We start from the raw sequence: 19,753 nt of genomic DNA on the forward strand, positions 1-19,753 counted from the left end.
GCTTAGACATAGCTGCAGCCCACGCAGGTGCCCATGGTTACCCCTTGAGTTTTGGGAAAGTGTGAAGGGCTGAAGGAGAAATTGTTGAGGGTGAGGACCAGTTTTTCCAGATAGTGGAGAGGAAATGGTTGGGTTTTTTGTCAAGATAAGAACTGGAGAACTTTAAGGCCTTATTGATGGGGGATATAAGTACATAAAGAATGATATTCATATAATATCACTTACATGGAATTGCACTTGGAAGATGAGGATGTCACTTGTTGAACAGGGCTTTAGCTGAGAGTTGAGATCTGCTTTGCCATCATTGGGCGCGAGGCATCTAGCCCATTGCCATGGCGATGGGTGCTTCTTACAGAGAGGATCTTTCTTCAGTTCTCATTGATTGGGAATGTTCCCAAGAAGTTCTGACAACCCCCAATGCTGCTGTTGTCATTCTTAGGTCAGGAGGATCATCTCCCCATCCAATATCATTTACAGATCATCTCCCACCACTTCAGGTTGTGCCTGGCACTAGAACAGCTGAAAACCAAAGGCTTCAATTGCACTGAGCTGTACAATGAAGAACTTCTCAGTTTGTTGAAATAGAAAATATCAAAATATGTTGGAATTCCATGTCCATGTGTAATATTTCAAAGTCTTAGATCCGGAACTTGTTGATTAAAATCTGAAATAAAGACTTGGATATTTTTCATGCCCCTTTATAAACAAAGAAGCACATTTGTAATGTTGTCACAGTTGCGTTTTAGGAGGAATGCTAGCAGTCGATGGCCAGCAGGCTGCATAGAACTGCAATGTGATAAATTGCTGCATTATCTGTGTGACAGAAATATTGTGATTAATTAATATTGACCGGGGCATTGGAACAACTCCATATTTTTCTTTGGAATAGTGCCCTGAAATCTTTTGCATTCACTAATATATGTAAGTGTATGCCTTCTCAGTTTAAAAGACAGTATCTCTGATATTGTGTCAGTCTGTTACTACTATGCTTTCACAAGAGATTCTGCAGATCTTGGCAATTTTGAACAGCATGTACAAAATTCTGGAGGAACTCAGCAATTCCAGTACCATGTATGGAGGGGAATAAACAGTGTACAGTTCCGATGGGCCTCAGTCTGAACTGTTGAGCATTTATTCTCTTCCATAGATGCTGCCTGACTTATAGACTTCCTCCAGCATTTTGTGTGTGTTCTTGAACTTCACTAACTTTGAAGTGTATCTACAGCACCTTTAAAAAGTATTCACCCCCACTTGAAAGTTTTCATATTTTATTGCTTTACAGCATTGAATCACAGTGGACTTACTTTGGCTTTTTTTGACACTGATCAACAGAAAATGACTCTTTCATGTCAAAGTGAAAACAGATCTCTACAAAATTATCTAAATTAATTACAAATATAAAACACAAAATAATTGACTGCATAAGTATTCACCCCCTTCAAGTCAGTAATTAGTAGATGCACCTTTGGCAGCAATTACAGCCTTGAGTACATGTGGGTAGGTCTCTGTCAGCTTTGCAAATCTGGACACTGCAATTTTTCATTATTCTTCTTTACAAAACTGCCCATGCTCTTTCAGATTGCATGGGGATTGTGAGTGAACAGCCCTTTTCAAGTTCAGCCACAAATTCTCAATTGGATTGAGGTCTGGACTCTGACTTGTCTACTCCAGGACATTAACTTTGTTGTTTTAAAGCCATTCCTGTGTAGCTTTGGCTTTATGCTCGTGCTCATTGTCTTGCTGGAAAACAAATCTTCTCCCAAGTCGCATTTCTCTTGCAGACTGCATCAGGTTTTCCTCCAAGATTTCTTTGTATTTTGCAACATTCATTTTACCCTCTACCTTCATAAGCCTTCCAGGGCCTGCTGCAGTGAAGCATCCCCACAGCATGATGCAGCCACCACCATGCTTCACGGTAGGGATGGTGTGTTTTTGATGATGTGTGGTGTTTGGCTTACACCAAACAGAGCGTTTAGTCTGATGGCCAAAACGCTCTGCTTTGGTTTCATCAGACCACAGAACCATCTTGCAGCTGATTTTAGAGTCTCCCACATGCCTTTTGGCAAACTCTGGCTGAGATTTCATGTGAGTTTTTTTCAACAGTGATTTTCTCTTTGCCACTCTCCCATAAAGCTATGACTGGTAAAGCACCTGGGCAACAGTTTTTGTATGTACAGTCTCTCCTATCTCCACCACTGAAGCTTGTAACTTCTCCAGAGTTGTCACAGGTCTCTTGGTGGCCTCCCTCATTAGTTCTCTTCTTGCAGGGTCTCTCGGTTTTTGCTCTAGGCAGATTTATAGTTGTGCTATGTTTTTCTATTTCTTGATGATTGACTTAACTGTACTCCAATGGATATTCAGTGGCTTCAAAATTTTCTTGTTTCCATCTCCTGATTTGTGCTTTTCAATAACCTTTTCACGGAGTTGCTTGGAGTGTTCTTTTGTCTCCATGGCGTAGTTTTTGCCAGGATACTGACTCACCAGCAGTTGGACCTTCCAGATACAGGTGTATTTTTATTATAATCAATTGAAACATGTTGACTGCACAGTGATCTCCATTTAACTAATTAGGTGACTTCTAAAACTAATTGGCTGCACCAGTGATGATTTGGTGTGTCATATCTCAGAGGGTGAATACTCCTGCAACCAATTATTTTGTGTTTTGTATTTGTAATTAATTTAGATCACTTTGTAGAGATCCATTTTCATTTTGACTCGAAAGAATCTTTTTCTGTTGATCAGTGTCAAAAAGCCAAATTAAATCAACTGTGGCTCAATGTTGTAAAACAATAAAACATGAAAACTTCCAAGGGAAGGGGTGAATACATTTTATAGGCACTGTAGATATGTGTCTAAGTCTCTGGAACAGGACTTGGAAAAACATCTGCTATTCAATGAATGATAATTCAGTGTGTACTATTTTATATATATTCTGTTCTAAATGTTATTTATCAGTCAATGAGTTAGGAAAGTAGATCACTCTTAATCTCATTAGGTATGTGTTGCAGGGGAACCGGGCTTTCCAGGTCTTCCAGGTATTAATGGAGAACCAGGGTTTCGGGGCCCTCCTGGTCCCCCAGGGCGTCCAGGCAACTCGTTTGGACCAGGTAACACTTTATTCCTAGTTTTTAAACTGTATAAAGATCGAAATATACAATACAGCAAATAATTTAGAATTATTAACATGTTGTGGCACAGTGAATAATGTAGTCTCTCTGGTTTTGATCCGAATAGATGGGAGGAAAGATTCCTGTTCGCATTTCCTATAAGTAGGTACTATGAAATGATTCTAGGAAGCATTCAGGGCAACTTGGAGCAGGCAGGAATGCAGCACACAAGGCATAGTGCAAAATCAGCCAGAGATGCTGCAGAGTCATCTCAAATAACTTAACGCTGGTGCATGACTCTCACTTGGTTAAGACCCAATGTCGCTGGTGTGCTAAAGTGGGAAAAATCGTTCCTTGTCCCTGTTTTGAAAATGGGCCAAAAGCATGCCAGTTTCTCAGGAAAACACTGCGCTGGTATTGGAAAGATCTCTGACCCATTTTTGAATCATAGAGTCATAGAAAAGTACAGCACAGAAACAGGCCCTTCAGCCTATCTAGTCTGTGCTGAAGCATTTAAGCTGCCTGCTTCCATGGACCTGCACCGGGACCATAGCCATCCATACCCTACCATCCTTGTACCTATCCAAACTTCTCTGAAATGTTAAATAGCCAGGTAAAATCATAGCATTCAAAAGGAGATGGACAAACATCTGAAAGGAAAATATGTGCAGGGCATGGAGAAAGAGCGAGGTAGTGGGACAAACTGGATTGCTCTTACATAGAGGCAGTAGAGGTGAGATGGGCTACTTCAAAGCTATAACTATTGTGTAACTCTGTGAAAAGTGGAATGGTTTGTGTTGTAAAATGACACCATTGCTTGACTGAATTCTTAGCTAATACCTTTGTTCAGATTGTCACAGTGATATCTTATTTGCTCAGGTTTTCAAGGCCCAAGAGGGCCTCCGGGTTTTCCGGGTCCCAAAGGAGTGCCAGGACAGAAAGGAAGAAACGCACATCCATCTGATTTAATCATGGATCCTCTCCGCCGACAAAATCTCGGCATTTCTCAGGACTACCCAATGATGTATGGTCCTCCAGGCCCCCCAGGGATGATGGGTTCCCCTGGTTTCCAAGGTCCAAAAGGCAGTACAGGTATATGAAAACATAAATATGTGGCTGATTATTTGAAAAACAATGTAGTTGGAGGGAAGAAAAATAGGAAAGGTGGAAATAACCAAAAACAGAAAATTCTAGAATTATTCAGATCATTGAGGACCCCTGCCTAAAATGTTTTCACTCTACAATCATTGCTTGACCTGCTCAGTGCTTCTACCAAATATTTTTGTGCCATTAGTGCTCATTCATTACTCCCAGGGTACACTGTAGCTGGGCTAAAAGATACCTAAAAGCCTTTATTTCTCTGCAAAGATTACTGGTCTCTAAAAAGCTTGTGAATACAAGACAAGGTCTACCTCGAGGCCAGCATTGAGTCCACACTGCAGGAGACCATGTCAAACATGATCAAGGATGAGTTTTAATGTTTGTCACATACCACCACCGTTAAGATTAAGATTAGCTTTGTCTGTCACATGTACATCGAAACATACAGCATGTCATTCTTGCATCAGATCAGACCGGGGAGGATCCTGCTGTGTTGCCACACTTCCAGCACAAACATAATATGCCCACGACTCGCTAGCCCGAACCCGAACCCGTACGTATTTGAATGGTGGGAGGAAACCAGAGCACCTGGAGGAGACTCACATGGTCGCAAGGAGAATGTACAAACTTGTTACAGACTGCAGCAGGAATCAAACCCTGATCTTAAAGCTGGCGGGTGCTGTAATACCCTCATGTTAGCCACTATGCTACTGAAACACTTCTTCAAATGCTTTGCCTGGATTCTCAAAATGAAAATGAAGCCCAGAACTGATACATTATTTAACGGATTGCTAGCTGAACAAATGACTACAGTAATACGTTAAAAGTCTAAATTTGCCCTTGTGCACACTGATTAATTTTGTCTGGATGAAAGTACAGGTTTTGCTTGTGGCTCACTGGGAGCACGAGGCCCGCCAGGTCCAGTTGGCATGGAAGGGATCCCGGGTCCAAAAGGAACAGTAGGTTTAAAAGGTAAGTCATAGAATCATAGAGCCATGTAACACCGCAGAACAGAAAAAGGTCTGTTGGCCCATCTAGTCTGTACCAAACTATTATTTTGCCTAGTCCCATTGACCTGCACTGGGTCCATACCCCTCCCATCCACGTACCTATCCAAATTTCTCTTAAATGTTGAAATCAAACTCACATCGACCACTTCCATTGGCAGCTCGTTCCACCTTCTAAGTGAAGGATTTCCCAGTCATGTTCCCCTTAAACATTTCCCCTTTCAGCTTTATCCCAAGACTCGTGTTCTAGTCTCACCCAACCTCAGTGGAAAAATCCTACTTGCATTTACCTTGTCTATGCCCCTCATAATTTTGTATACCTTGTATAAAATGTTAGATATACAGACATATTTTGTTAAAGTAACAGGAATGAAAACCTTGCATTTGAATTGGTTCAGCAAAGATCCACTAGATTGCTCTGTTGGATGAGGAGATATTGAACAGGATAGGCTTAAACTTTCACAGTACAGACTAATGCAGGGGCATCTCATTGAAACCTAGAAGACTTTGAGGGGATTTGGCAAGATGAGGTTGGGCAATTGAAAGTTTCAAGCATACTCTCAGAATATGGGGTTAGCCACTTATGAATGAGTTGAGGAGGAACCTCTTTTACTGGATTGTGAATCATTGGTATTCTCTGCCTTCGAGAATTGCAGAGAATCATTTGATGTATCAAAGTCCAGATCAATACATTTTTGGTTACAGGGGTGGGGCATCCAAATGTTAACATTAGCTTATTGAAAGATGGTTCATGCACTAGGGCCAAAGGACTGTTCCTCTAACATTCTTCTGTTCTCATGGTTTGTTTTGGCAGGAGATCCAGGAAATTGTAGCTGCTGCCCTAATTTCATAGGACCTCCAGGAAATCCAGGTAATCCAGGCATCCCAGGGAGTCCTGGAATTTCTGGAAGAAAGGGAATACGTGGTACCCCTGGACTGCCAGGATTTGTCGGATCGCCTGGACTTGCTGTGAGCACAGTACATTGTTTGTAAATGGCTAAAAACCTATAATTAATTTTAAAAAACTACTTGAAATGCTGTCCATTTGGAATTTTTTAATAAACTAGTGGTAATTTGTGGTGTGTGTTGATTCACATGAACATGGTAAATTGTACACCTGTTGATTGTAATTCTGTATCAGCACTGGCAATGTAAGGAATTGCTTGACAACTGGGAAACTGGTTCAAATCAAGTTCAGAATGGAAGTTTTTTTAAATTGTTCTTCTAAATGGCATGGAGATTGCTATCAAGACCAGTATTTAATGCGCATTAGTAATTTCCCTTGAGAAGGTGATGGTGTGTTGCCATCACTTGCTCTGATTTAAAGAAGATAAAGATTAACTTTATTTGTCACATGGACATGGAAACACTGAAACAAAAAGTGAAATGTCTTGTCTCTGTCAACGACCAACATCATCCAAAATGTGCTGGGGCAACCCACTAGTGTCACTACACTTCCCGCACAGATGTAACATGCCCACAACTTGCTAACTCTAACCTTACCTGCACGTTTTTGGAATGTGGGGAGGAAACCAGAGAACCCAAACGAAAACCATCTGGTCAACGGGAGAATGTACAAACTCCTTATAGACAGTGATGGGAATTGAGCCTCGATCTTACATCTGTGGCTATAATGCACATGCTCCCCGCTACATGATTGTGCCACCGAGTTTACTACATGTAACAGATCAAGCATTACTGCTCTCCTGAAGTTCTTTCTTAATGTTGAAATGAATGCAGTGTGGAATGTAGAACAGGCTTTGAGCTGTCCCTGGTAAACACGATATTAAAGGGGTTGATCCACACAGCTAGTTCATTACCCAGTAGCAAAATGCCTTGGTTCCAGAATTAAGAAAAAGTGAATTACCCCAAAATGAAACCTGGTTATGCTATCTGCATATCATTATTTACTCCACAGGGAGCTCCAGGATTGTCGGGGCCTTGTGGTGCAAAGGGCCAGAAAGGAGAGAACTCCAAAAATGGAAGAAAAGGTAAAGCCAGCCAAAAATACAGTCACTGAAACCTGTTACATAATGTTGTCATGATGCGTCCTCCTCTTTGTTGAATACTCCCATGGTGTTACCTCCTAACTTATAATATGTAAGGTACTGGAAGTTAACTAACTTGGATAATTTGAAATAGTAGTTAAAGATTTTAACCTATGATTAAGGACTGTTTATATTTCACTAACTTTTGGGCATATACAGAGAGAAGGGTCTAAAATTTTGTTGTAATTTCATTCATTCAATTATCACATGTACATCGGAATTGATCAAAATGTAGGCTGGAAATTGTAGTGGGCATTTTTAAGAAAGGGTTCAAAGCGTTAGGTCGGGGGTAGAGATAGAAGCAGTGCCAGTTTGATGCAAGAACTTCCTCACCAGCTCAGAATTCTGTTGCACTGGTGATCTGTGCTGAGGACCACTGATGAGAGTGCGCACATGTTGGCTGACAGCTGGGGTAAGACAGAGGGAGCAGAGAAACAAAGTTGGCTCAAATGGACTCCTAGGGTAGTACAGCATGGCCCGTTTGGTCCGTACCATCTACAGCATCCTCCCTTCCAGTCCTAGTTGCTTGTGTTTGGCCCATAACCCTCCAAGCTCTTCTACATATACAGATCCAAATGCTCTTGAATTTTTCCATTATATCTGCCGTTGCAGTGTCTTTTAAGTTTCTCTTAGTCTTCTTTAAATCTCTTCCCTAAAAGGTTGGCATAACATCATGAACTGGCCTGTACTGTGTGGTAATGTTCTACGTTCTTACCTTGTATATCTTCCCTCTCAATTTGGATTCTCCAACCCTTGGGTAAACACTATGGCCATACCTCTCATCGTTTTATAAACTTCTATGTCGTCATAGGCGAGCTTCTGACGGAGCTCAGACCTGTTTCTCATTCCACAGATGCTGCTTAGGTGTTTTCATCATTTTTTTTTGGTTTCTGTTTTTGTTGCAGGTTTTCAGCATTAGTATTTTTTTTTCATTTTTAGGATTATCTGATTCTGATCACAGTATTGGTTGGTGGGAGATGAATGGGCAGAGATTTGTGAGGTGTGTGGGCATACTTTAACCAGAAGGTGGTGAATCTGTGGAATTCATTGCCACAGATGGCTGTGGCAGCCAAGTCTTTGGGGTATATTTAAAGTAGAGGCTGATTGGTTCTTGATTAGTAAGGGTATCAAATGTCAGGGGAAAAGACAGGAGAATGGAGTTGAGAGGGATAATAAATCAGGAATGCTGGAGCAGAATTGTTGGGTCAAATGGCCTTATTCTGCTCCTATATCTTGTGGTCTTATACTCTGCATGAGAGGACATAGTGCTGGTGGAAATATGAGTAGCCTGTGAATACCAGGAACATTATATGAAGAAAAAGCAATGTGAAAGAAGTGGATCACTTGGACTCCCCTGTAACAGAATAAGAATGAATTCTTCATTTAAAATAATGCCAAAGCCCTCTAATTAAAGCTTAAAGAAGCTACAATCATATTGTTGGTTAATGTTTGTCCCATGTTGCACAAATACCCAATAGAATTTCTAGCTCATTAGCTTAATGACCACTGGATAGAGATTGACTGTCTTCACACATACATATTGGTCTACAAGCATCCAATCTGCTGAGAAGGACCCACAGATATTCGCAATTGAAAGCTGGTGTTTTAGGGAGCGTATACCGGAAGTCATGGGGGTAGTTTTAGCGCTTGCTTCTTTCTGGCGGGTCTGCTTTAGATTTCGCCTTGGGGTCTTGGGGTGGGGGGTGGTGGGAGGGGCTTCACGTTTTAGTTTGTTTCTCTTTGGGCTATATACATTATTGAAGTATTGGTTGCGTCCTTTTCCCCGGTATCTTTTGTATGTTCTGTTTCCTCTCCGGGTTTGTGGGTCGCGCCTATTGTCAATCCTCCTTGTTGTGGGTTGACTTTAGGATTTATGGAGTCTATTATTAATTTTGTCTCCTGGAATACTAATGGTCTTAATCATCCTATTAAAAGGAAAGAAGTTTTTAAAGTGTTCCGGAGACTTAAAGCACAAATTTTATTTTTACAAGAGACCCATGTACGGAGGGGGGACAGACTACGTTTTTTCAAATTCTGGAAGGGACAACAATTTCATTCGAACTCCAATGCTAAGATTCGAGGCGTCTCTATTTTTATAGACTCCTCAGTTACTTTTATACAACAGGATATTATCTCTGATCCGAATGGTAGATTTTTATTGGTTAGTGGTTTACTATTTAATAAAAAAGTAGTTTTGGTTAATGTTTATGCTCCTAATATGGATTGTCCGGAATTTTATAAATCATTGTTTGATCAGTTTCCGAATTTGAACGAGTTTTCATTGATTTGGGGCGGAGATCTTAATACCTGTTTATCTCCAGCTTTGGACCGTTCGGCTCCTTTACGGACTTTACCTAATAAATCTGCAAATTTGATTAATTTTTTCCTTTCTGATTCTGGGTCGACGGACATTTGGCGTTTTCTGCATCCTCAGGAAAAAGATTTTTCCTTCTTTTCACATGTTCATCATTCCTATTCAAGAATTGATTATTTTTTCATTGATTCTCGTCTCATTCCTTCAATGATTAAATGTGATTATGATTCTATAACCATTTCGGATCATGCTCCACTTAAGCTTTCTATTAAAATTATGGCCAATATACCAAACAATAGACAATGGCGTTTTAATTCGCTGTTGCTTCAGGACTCGGACTTTGTTAATTTTATGAATGAACAGATTGAGCTTTTTTTTACAATTAACCATACAGAAGATATTTCGGTTAACACTCTTTGGGACACTTTTAAAGCCTATATTCGGGGTCAGATTATTTCGTATTCCGTTGCTTTGAGGAAGAAACAGAAGCAGGAGGAGATGGCAATTGTGGACAAGATTAAAGAAATTGATAAGAAATATGTTATGGCTCCTTCTGAGGAGCTATACAAACAAAGAACTGAACTTCAAATGGAACACAGTTTACTACTCTCGTCCTCGATTGTAAACCAATTAAAGAAAACAAGAAGTGATTTTTATGTTCACAGTGATAAAATTGGCAAGCTGCTGGCTAATCAATTGAAATCTAATTATGTTAAATCTCAAATCAATCAGATTTATAACCAAAATGATCGATTGATATTGGATCATGTGGGGATTAATCAAACCTTTTGTGATTTTTATTCTTCTTTATATCAATCAGAGTCTCCTCGAGATTCTAAATATATGAATGATTTTTTAGATAAGTTAGACTTCCCTCAGATTTCACAGGATATGTCTTCTTTATTAGATACTTCCATTACAATGGATGAGATTAAGAATGTTATTTTTTCTATGAATCTGGGGAAAGCTCCTGGCCCTGATGGGTTTACCGTTGAATTTTATAAATGTTTTGCTTCTTTATTGATTCCTTGGCTCTATAAGGTTTTTGAGGCTTCTTTGAAACTTGGTAAACTTCCGGAATCTTTTAATAGAGCATCAATTTCTTTAATACTAAAGAAGGATAAAGACCCTGCTCAATGTGCATCTTATAGACCAATATCTTTATTAAATGTTGATTCTAAAGTTTTTTCTAAGTTATTAGCAAATAGACTAGAAAAAGTACTTCCTTCTATTATTTCGGAAGACCAAACGGGTTTTATTAAAGGTCGTTACTCTTTTTATAATATTCGTACATTGTTAAATATCGTTTATACTCCCTCACAAAATGTTCCTGAGTGTGTTATTTCTTTAGATGCCGAGAAAGCTTTTGATAGAGTAGAATGGCCTTATTTATTTAAGGTGCTTGAAATGTTTAATTTTAGCTTGAAATTTATATCCTGGATTAAACTGTTATATCACTCCCCTGTAGCCTCGGTTCGTACTAACTCCTTAAACTCACCTTTTTTTCCTCTCTTTCGTGGTACTCGACAAGGCTGTCCTCTTAGTCCCCTATTATTTGATATTGCATTAGAACCTCTTGCAATTGCTATTCGAGAATCTTCAAATATTACTGGGATAACTCGGGGATTAAAGTCCCATAAATTATCACTCTATGCTGATGATTTACTTTTATATATTTCTAATCCTGAGAGATCCATTCCTGCTGTTTTAGAGTTATTAGCACAATTTGGTCTTTTCTCAGGTTATAAATTAAATCTTAGTAAGAGTGAACTTTTTCCGATTAATAAACATCTTCCCTTATATTATAAATTTCCATTTAAATTGATTAATAATTACTTTTCATATCTTGGGATTAAAATTACTTGTAAACATAAAGATTTATTTAAGACTAACTTTTTACCATTAATAGACCATATTACTCAACTTTCATCTAAATGGTTTCCCTTATATTTAACTTTGATTGGTCGTATTAATGCAGTTAAGATGTTTTTTTTGCCAAAATTTTTATATGTGTTTCAGGCATTACCAATTTTCGTTCCTAAATCTTTTTTTGATAAAGTTGACTCTAAAATTTCTTCATTTATTTGGCAGAATAAGAATCCGAGACTGGGTAAAATACATTTACAGAAAGCTAAGAGAGATGGAGGTTTAGCATTACCTAACTTTAGATTTTATTATTGGGCTATTAATATTCGACATATGAAATTTTGGTTACTTGACCGGGACATACTATCTATTCCTAAATGGGTAGCATTGGAATTACAATCTGTTCAGGGTTATACACTTGGTTCTATTTTAGGTTCCTCTCTTCCTTTTGATTCGAAACGCCTTAAGCAGGTCTCTAACCCGATAGTTAAATATGCTTTGCGCATTTGGTTTCAATTCAGAAAATTTTTTGATCTTAATCAATTCGGGTTAGCGATTCCTATTTTAGGTAACATATTTTTTCCTCCCTCTTTTACGGATCGCGCTTTTCAAACTTGGAAGACTAAGGGTATTTTACGGTTTTTGGATTTATTTTTAGATGGTTCCCTTATGTCTTTTGAACAATTATCTAATAAATATAACTTATCAAGAATACATTTTTTTAGATATTTACAAGTTAGAAATTTCCTAAGTACTATACTTTCTTCCTTTCCAATGCTTCCTCCTATATATATTTTAGATTCGATAATTAACCTTAATCCATGTCAGAAAGGTGCATCGGCTATGATTTATAATATTATTATGAAACTTAGGAAAGCTCCATTTGATAAGATTAGGGTAGATTGGGAACAGGAATTGGGGCTTACCATTTCTGTGGATGATTGGGGGCAGATTTTACAATTAGTTAATACTTCCTCTATTTGTGCTAAACATTCCCTAATTCAATTTAAAGTGGTTCATAGAGCACATATGTCCAAAGATAAGTTAGCGCGTTTTTACTCGCATATTAATCCTTTCTGTGATAGATGTTCGGGGCAGATAGCCTCTTTAACTCATATGTTTTGGTCTTGCCCTACTTTGGAAACTTTTTGGAGAGATATTTTCAATATTATTTCTAAGGTATTAAATATAGATATCTCTCCTCACCCTATTACTGCTATCTTTGGACTACCTAAAATTTCTAGTAATCTTTCCCCTTCAGCCCGTAGAATGATTGCATTTCTTACTTTAATGGCGAAAAGATGTATTTTACAACATTGGAAAGAGCTTAATGCTCCAACTACCTTTTTTTGGTTTTCTCAGACGATTTTATGTTTGAATCTGGAGAAAATTAGAAGTAACCTTTATGATTCTTCATTTAAATTTGAACAGATTTGGGGACCTTTTATTCGATATTTTCATTTAATGTAATATTTACCCTTCTTGTTTTTTCTTCACTGTTTTAATGGAGGTCGGGATTGAGGACGTGATTTTAAGTTTAACTCTGTTTGGTTTCAAGTTAGCCCATTGCTTTGCTTTGCTTTTAGTTAGTTGCACGGTGGGTTTTTTTTTTGGGGTTTTTTTTTCTTTTTTTTCCATTGATATATATAAAATCTAGTATACTATTATGTTATCTTGGTTTCTTATGCTTAAATTACATTGTTTGTAGTATTTTCTTTTTGGTATTGTTATCTTTTGGAATTTTATTATACTTTAACATTGTATTAATGTTTATATGGCTTACCTTTTTTGTATACTTACTCAATAAAAAGATTTAAAAAGAAAGAAAGAAAGCTGGTGTTGTGATGCAAAGAGCTCTTGAATTGAACCTGGAAGGAGAATAACAGGATGAGTATATGTATAGTATAACTGAGGGTTTAACTGCTGCCACAAAACAACAAATTTCACCACATAAGCCAGTGATATTAAGCATGATTCTGAGGTTATATGGTAGCAATGAAAAAAATAGCCAGCTGAGAACTGTGTAAAGGAAATCACATTATTATTTATTCTTTTAACTGATGGAGCAATAATAACTATTGCTAAAATGCACATAATTCTGGTGAACTTGCTGGACTACAGACACAAATGTTATAAATGAGGATGAGGGCCAATAACTCTGTGCAATCTCTTCTTATCATCAAGGACTTCTCACTGTCGCACTCTTATACATAGAAAGCATCTCCACATATGTTGGAAAAGAATCAAATCGCTTTATGTTCAGTGGAAGACTTTTAAGATGCAGTTACTGTTCAGTATTGAGCAAGACATTGGCAGTGAAATACTTGTGATTTTCTCCTTCAACAGGTGAGAAAGGAGATCCTGGTGATCCTGGATCCGTAGGTGTGAGAGGGCGGCCAGGTTGTCCTGGTCAAGATGGTGCTGTCGGAATGATGGGCAAGCCTGGACCTCCTGTATGTAATGATCTTGTAAATACATTGTGCCTGGAGTGTTATAACGTCTCAGCTACACTGTCATTTTAGCAAGTAAATGCTTTGTGAACTCATCAGTCTTATAATAAGATGTCTTAGGAGGATCTGTCTGGGAGGATCTTCGATCCCTATCTTTTGTAATTATGCAATTTTCCTTGTGGAGGTTAGGAGAGTTCATGTTCTGCACCCTGAGATGATATTAGAGAAGTCTTGACCAACATAGTAGTGTGGGGACGATCAGCAAGGAAACTAAGGTCCTGTTTATTCCAAGTGGAAGAGACATATTAGTTGATAAGGAACGTAGGAGAGTTTACAACAATGACAAAACATCAAAATGGCATTTCATCTGTTGCAAATTTCTTTATGAGATTTTAAGGCCTTGAAGGTTAAAGTTGAAAAGTCAGAAGTGAGCTGGCATATGCACACGTGGATGTACGCACAAGTACAGCAGTAAAATTACTTGCAGCAGTGTTACATCATATAAAGAGCATTCACAAGAGAAAGATAAGTTAAACATAAATTATGCACATATGATTTTACAAGGAAGAGCACAATAAGGAAAAAGTGGCCATTGTGTGGCTAAACTGTTGTGATTCAGGTTTTGCTGATTGGTTTCAGAACTGAATGGTTCAAGCGAAGCTGCGACTCTTAAACCTGCTTATGATGGACTTCAAGCTTCTGTACCTCCTGACTAGTTGTAGCTGTGAAAAGATCGCATGATCCAGATGATCTAGCAAAGTAGAATGTAACATGAGATGACTCTGTCCATGACTCAACATTCCTGTGCATTCAAATTTATTTTATTTTTTATTTAGAGATATAACATGGTAGCAGGCTCCTCAGGACCAGACACGATGCAACTAGTCATCTTTTAGCACTACATATGTAGAAGTTTATTAGAGTGTCCAATAAGATGAGTCTTCTTAACCTTCCAAGAAAATAAAACTGCTAATGCATTAAAAATATCATAAAATGTTTCTTTCTTCTTTATTTCTTTTAAGTGAACCAGCAGGTCTCAAGTCAATTTTGCTTTAATTGCCATTTTCCCCAGGATCAGTTTCCATGGTACAGAAAATTGCAGTGGTGAAATTGGTCATCTGAATGTTAAGTTCTCTCTCTGCGCTGAGAGTGTGGGATGCACTAACCTTCCATGTTGCAAGAACATATGGAGGAGCCATGGATTTATTTTCTGTCTGGCTGTATTGTATTTTGTGTTGCGGGTAATCTGTCACGTGGATTGGGGCGTGGTAGAAGCAAATGAGTGTAGTTACATATTCACGCTTTGCCTTAGTTCATCAGTTTAGGCTAGTTGAGAGTTAGAGGCTACTGGGGAATGATTTTTTTTGTTGACTGCTAATTGGAACACTTATTTTGTTATTACTTTTATTTCTAATATCGCCATAAGATCATTCATCTTTGCTGATTTCGTAATAGTGGATCAAATGCACTTTTTTGACTTGGAATTTGGTTATTTGGAAGCACGCCATACCGTGTCAACTCCCATACTCTGTCGTCTCTCAGCGGCTTTGACTTGTTTTCAAGTAACCGCTACATTTTGTCAGCATAAAATTAGATATTCCAAAAGAACATCTATCTACTGCAAAGGATAGCCTTGGTGAACTTGAACAGCTTGTGGTAGGATTAACTGCCACCTTTTGTTGATTCATGCTGTGCATTTGCGGTTTGAACACAGCTTTGAATGGTCAGCACTGCCCTTCCACTGGGGACCATTGCTCAATTGCATCATATTTGCCTGAAGGTTTGTTGCTTTGCTTTATTGAAGTGCTGAAATATTGTCCTAGTTGACGACATTTGAACTGAATGCTGTTTGCTTGATCTGGTGCTGTCAATGGGCGGGCAGTTAGATTATTGCCTATGTTTACTGAAAGAAATACCGCCAATGCGTTTTGTGAGCGTGCTGCGGGTGAACAAAGTGTTAATTGCTAGTGGCACAATGAGGAGAAAGTAACATGAGTGAATCAAAGCATGGAAATGTCGTCAGCGACCCTGCAGTTGGGGCTGGCTAAAGAGAAAATAAACTTACTTTGTAAGCTTTAGCAGGTAGAATCCAAAATCTTCAAAAGAAGTATAAAACAAATGCGAACAAAATTAAAGGTTTAATATCATCAATTAAAGATCTTGTGGGAAATAAAGAAAATGCCTTAACAATATCATCAATTAAAGATCTTGTGGGAAATAAAGAAAATGCCTTAACAGTGCAATCTTATCTTGAGGACTTGAATAAACTCTGTGAAGCTGTTGCTAAGCAACATCACTTGCTAATCTCATTACTGCCCAAGGACGAGCAGGAAAAACAGAATGAATGGTTTTCAAACATTGATAGCTTTTGTAGTGCATCCATAGAAAATGTTAAACAATGGTTGACTCGAACATCTTAGATTGAAGGTCATGTTGCTACAACAAGTGAATATGGTTCTCCCCTTCCAATAGATGATGATTCTCAAATTCCATTGCACGTTTTGACTTTGCAGATAGCAGAGGATCCATAAGATGATGCAAAGCCAAGTGGTAATATATCAAATGTCAGTGCGCGAACTTCTGTTTCAGGAAGAAAATCTTCTGTATCTTCTGTCTGCATTGAAACAGGCTGATTTAGCTGCATTAGTTGTACATCAACAATTACTGAAGGACAAATGTGTGCTGAAGGAGCAAGAGAAACAGTTAATTGCTATGGAGCTATGGAGAAGAAAGGAACAGCTTAAATGGGAGAAATAAATTGCCATACAGGTGGTCAAAGTTAATGTGCTAAGGGCTTCAGGTGTGGCAAGTGATAAAAGTGCTCCTGCAGGACAGTCCTGTGGTGTGAGGTCTTATTTTGAAAAGACACTGAGAAAAGAAAACACCCAATGTCAACGTTGATTCATTTGTTCCATGAACTAGACTCTCAAGAGATAGTTCAGGATGTTTACTCTCATCCTGCATGAATGAGATATTCTGAACCTATGCCATATCCCACAGCTTGAAGGGTTCATGGAGACATCCTTACAACATGTAAACACTCTTATTTCATATGATAAAGGTAAAAACTGTATTACTGATATTATAGAGTCATAAGTATAGCACAGAAACAGGCCCTTTGGCAATCTAGTTTGTGTTGGACCATCCAAACTGCCTACTCCCATTAACCGACCTGCACCTGAGCCATAACCCTCCATATCCCCACCATCCATGTACCTATCCAAACTTCTCTTAAATGTTGAAATCGAGCTCACGTGCACCACTTGTGCTGGCAGCTCATTCCACTCTCTCACAATCCCCTGAGTGAAGATGTTTCCCCTCATGTTCCCCTTAAACTTTTCACCTTTCACCCTTAACCCGTGACCTCTAGTGGTAGTCTCACTGAACCTCAGTGGGAAAAAGGGACAGGTGAAGTACTGGTGGGTTGGATGTTCCTTGTCTATCCCACTTATAATATTGTACATCACTATCTACATTTCAAAGAATGAAGTCCTAAACTATTCAATCTTTCCTTGTAACACGGGTCCTCCAGTCCTGGCAATATCCTTGTAAATTTTCTTTGTACTCTTTCAATCTTATTTATATCTTTCCTGTAGGCAGGTGACCAAAACTGCACACAATACTCTAAATCAGGCCTTGCCAACATCTTATATAAGTTCAACATAACATCCCATCTTCTGTACTCAATACTTTGATTTATGAAAGCCAATGTGCCAAACGCTGTATTTATGATCCTATCTATGTGTGACACCACTTTCAATGAAATGTGGGCCTGTATTTCCAGATCCCTCTGTTCTATCACACTCCTCAGTACCCTACCATCCACTGTATAAGATTTACCCTGGTTGATCCTACAGAAGTGCAACACTTCTCATTTGTCTGCATTAAATTCCTTCTACCATCTTTCAGCCCACTTTTCTAGCTGGTCCAGAACCCACTGCAAGCTTTGATAGTCTTCCTCACTGTTCACTACACCCCCAATCTTGGTATCATCTGCAAATTTGCTGATCTAGTTAACTACATTACCATCCAGATCATTGATACAGATGACAAACAACAGCAGACCCAGCACTGATCCCTGTGGCACTCCACTAGTCACAGGCCTCCAGTCAAGGAGGCAATGATCTACTACCACTCTCTGGCTTCTCCCACAAAGCCAGTGTCTAATCCAGTTTACTACCTTGTTTTGAATGCTGAGTGACTGAACCTTCTTAACCAACCTCCCATGTAAGGCCTTGTCAAATGCCTTGCTAAAGTCCATGTAGACCACCTCCACTGCCTTACCTAACTGGTCCAGGTCTATCCAAATACTCATATGTCCAGTCCCTTAGAAAATATTCCACTGTCTTTCTCACTGCTGGTGTCATGTTCACTGGCCTATAATTTTCAGGCACAGAAGAACAACATTAACTATTTTCCCATCCGCCGGTACTTCACCAGTCCCTAAGAATGACTTGTATATCTCTGCTAGAGTCCCTGCAGTTTCTGCACTTGCTTCCCTCAGGGTCTGAGTGAACTCCTGGGGATTTATCCACCCTAATTTGCCTCAAAACAGCAAACACCTCCTCCTCTGTAATCTGTATAGTGTTCTTAAACTTGTTGCTGCTTTGCCAGACTTCTATAGACTCTGTGTCTATCTCCTGAGTAAACACAGATGCAAAAATATCTATTTAAGATCTCCCCTTTCTCTTTTGGCTCCATGCATAGATTATTATTTTGATCTTCCAGAAGACCAATTTTGTTCCTTGTAATCCTTTGTTCTTAACATATCTGTAGAATCCCTTAGGATTCTCCTTCGTCTTGTCTGTCTGTTAGGGTAACCTCATACCCTCTTTTAGCTCTCCTGATTTCTTTCTTAAGAGTTCTCTTGAGGAAGCAAAATGAAATAACGACCTTATCGGCACAACAGCAACACATTTCATCTTTGCCTAAAAGAGAGATTCAAATCTTCATTGGCAATCCGTTGCAGTATCATGCGTTCATGAAGGCTTTTAAAAAGAGTGTTGAAGGTAAGACTGACAGAGACTGCCTCTATTTCCTTGAATAGTACATTAGAGGACTTGTCAGAAGTTGCCAGTGTGTTAACCCTAAGAAACAATATGTAAAAGCTAAGGCTTTATTACAGGACCATTTTGGTAATGAACAGAAAATTTCATCTGGCTACGTGCAAAAGGCTCTTTCTTGGGTACCCATCCAATCTGACGAAGTGAAAGCTCTTCAGGACTACACTTATTCTCTAAGAACCAGTTGCAATGTAGTACATGCGTGAGCTGGACATGCCAGTCAATATGTTGATTGTCGTAAAGAAATTGCCCGATATTCTTAAGGATAAATATAAGATCGCTTTTGCTGCTATTGTTGATTTTATTGAAAGACAAGTAAAGTTTGCTACAGACCCAGTATTTGGGAATATACAGAAGGCTCCATCGTCGGTAATAAGGAAAGGTGTGAAAAAAACGAAGTCACAACTTTGTTCTGGAGCTAACGGAAGCAGCTATGCTGCTACTGTGGCTACTGTGAGAAGTAAAGCTAAAGCTCAACCTGGAACTAATGGAAGGGAAATAGTCAAAAAGGTTCTTCTGTCCTGCGAGGCTGTGCATTTTCCTGTCCTGCGAGGGTGAGCAGACATTTTCCTATTCTGCGAGGGTGAGCATTTTTCTGTTCTGCGAGGGTGAGCAGACATTTTTCTGTTCTGCAAGGCTGAGCATTTTTCTGTCCTGTGAGAGTGAGCAGACATTTTCCTGTCCTGCGAGGGAGAGCAGACATTTTCCTGTCCTGCGAGGGTGAGCAGACATTTTTCTGTCCTGCGAGGATGAGCATTTTTCTGTCCTGCGAGGGTGAGCAGACATTTTTCTGTTCT

The 19,753-nt window shown here is 39.0% G+C and overlaps 1 protein-coding gene across 1 annotated transcript in view; it reads left to right on the forward strand.

Moving 5' to 3' along the window:
- LOC134345080 (collagen alpha-5(IV) chain-like) overlaps positions 1-19,753 on the forward strand; it is a 217,380-nt gene that overhangs the window by 127,211 nt on the left and 70,416 nt on the right. Inside the window, exons 21-26 of the mRNA XM_063045211.1 lie at positions 3,009-3,107; positions 3,987-4,199; positions 5,088-5,180; positions 6,030-6,184; positions 7,134-7,206; positions 13,790-13,896. Coding sequence (XP_062901281.1) covers positions 3,009-3,107; positions 3,987-4,199; positions 5,088-5,180; positions 6,030-6,184; positions 7,134-7,206; positions 13,790-13,896 — 740 coding nt within the window. The remainder of the gene's footprint in view (positions 1-3,008; positions 3,108-3,986; positions 4,200-5,087; positions 5,181-6,029; positions 6,185-7,133; positions 7,207-13,789; positions 13,897-19,753) is intronic.

The sequence above is a fragment of the Mobula hypostoma genome, chromosome 4 (assembly GCF_963921235.1).
Source record: "Mobula hypostoma chromosome 4, sMobHyp1.1, whole genome shotgun sequence".
Classification (NCBI taxonomy): Eukaryota; Metazoa; Chordata; class Chondrichthyes; order Myliobatiformes; family Myliobatidae; genus Mobula; species Mobula hypostoma.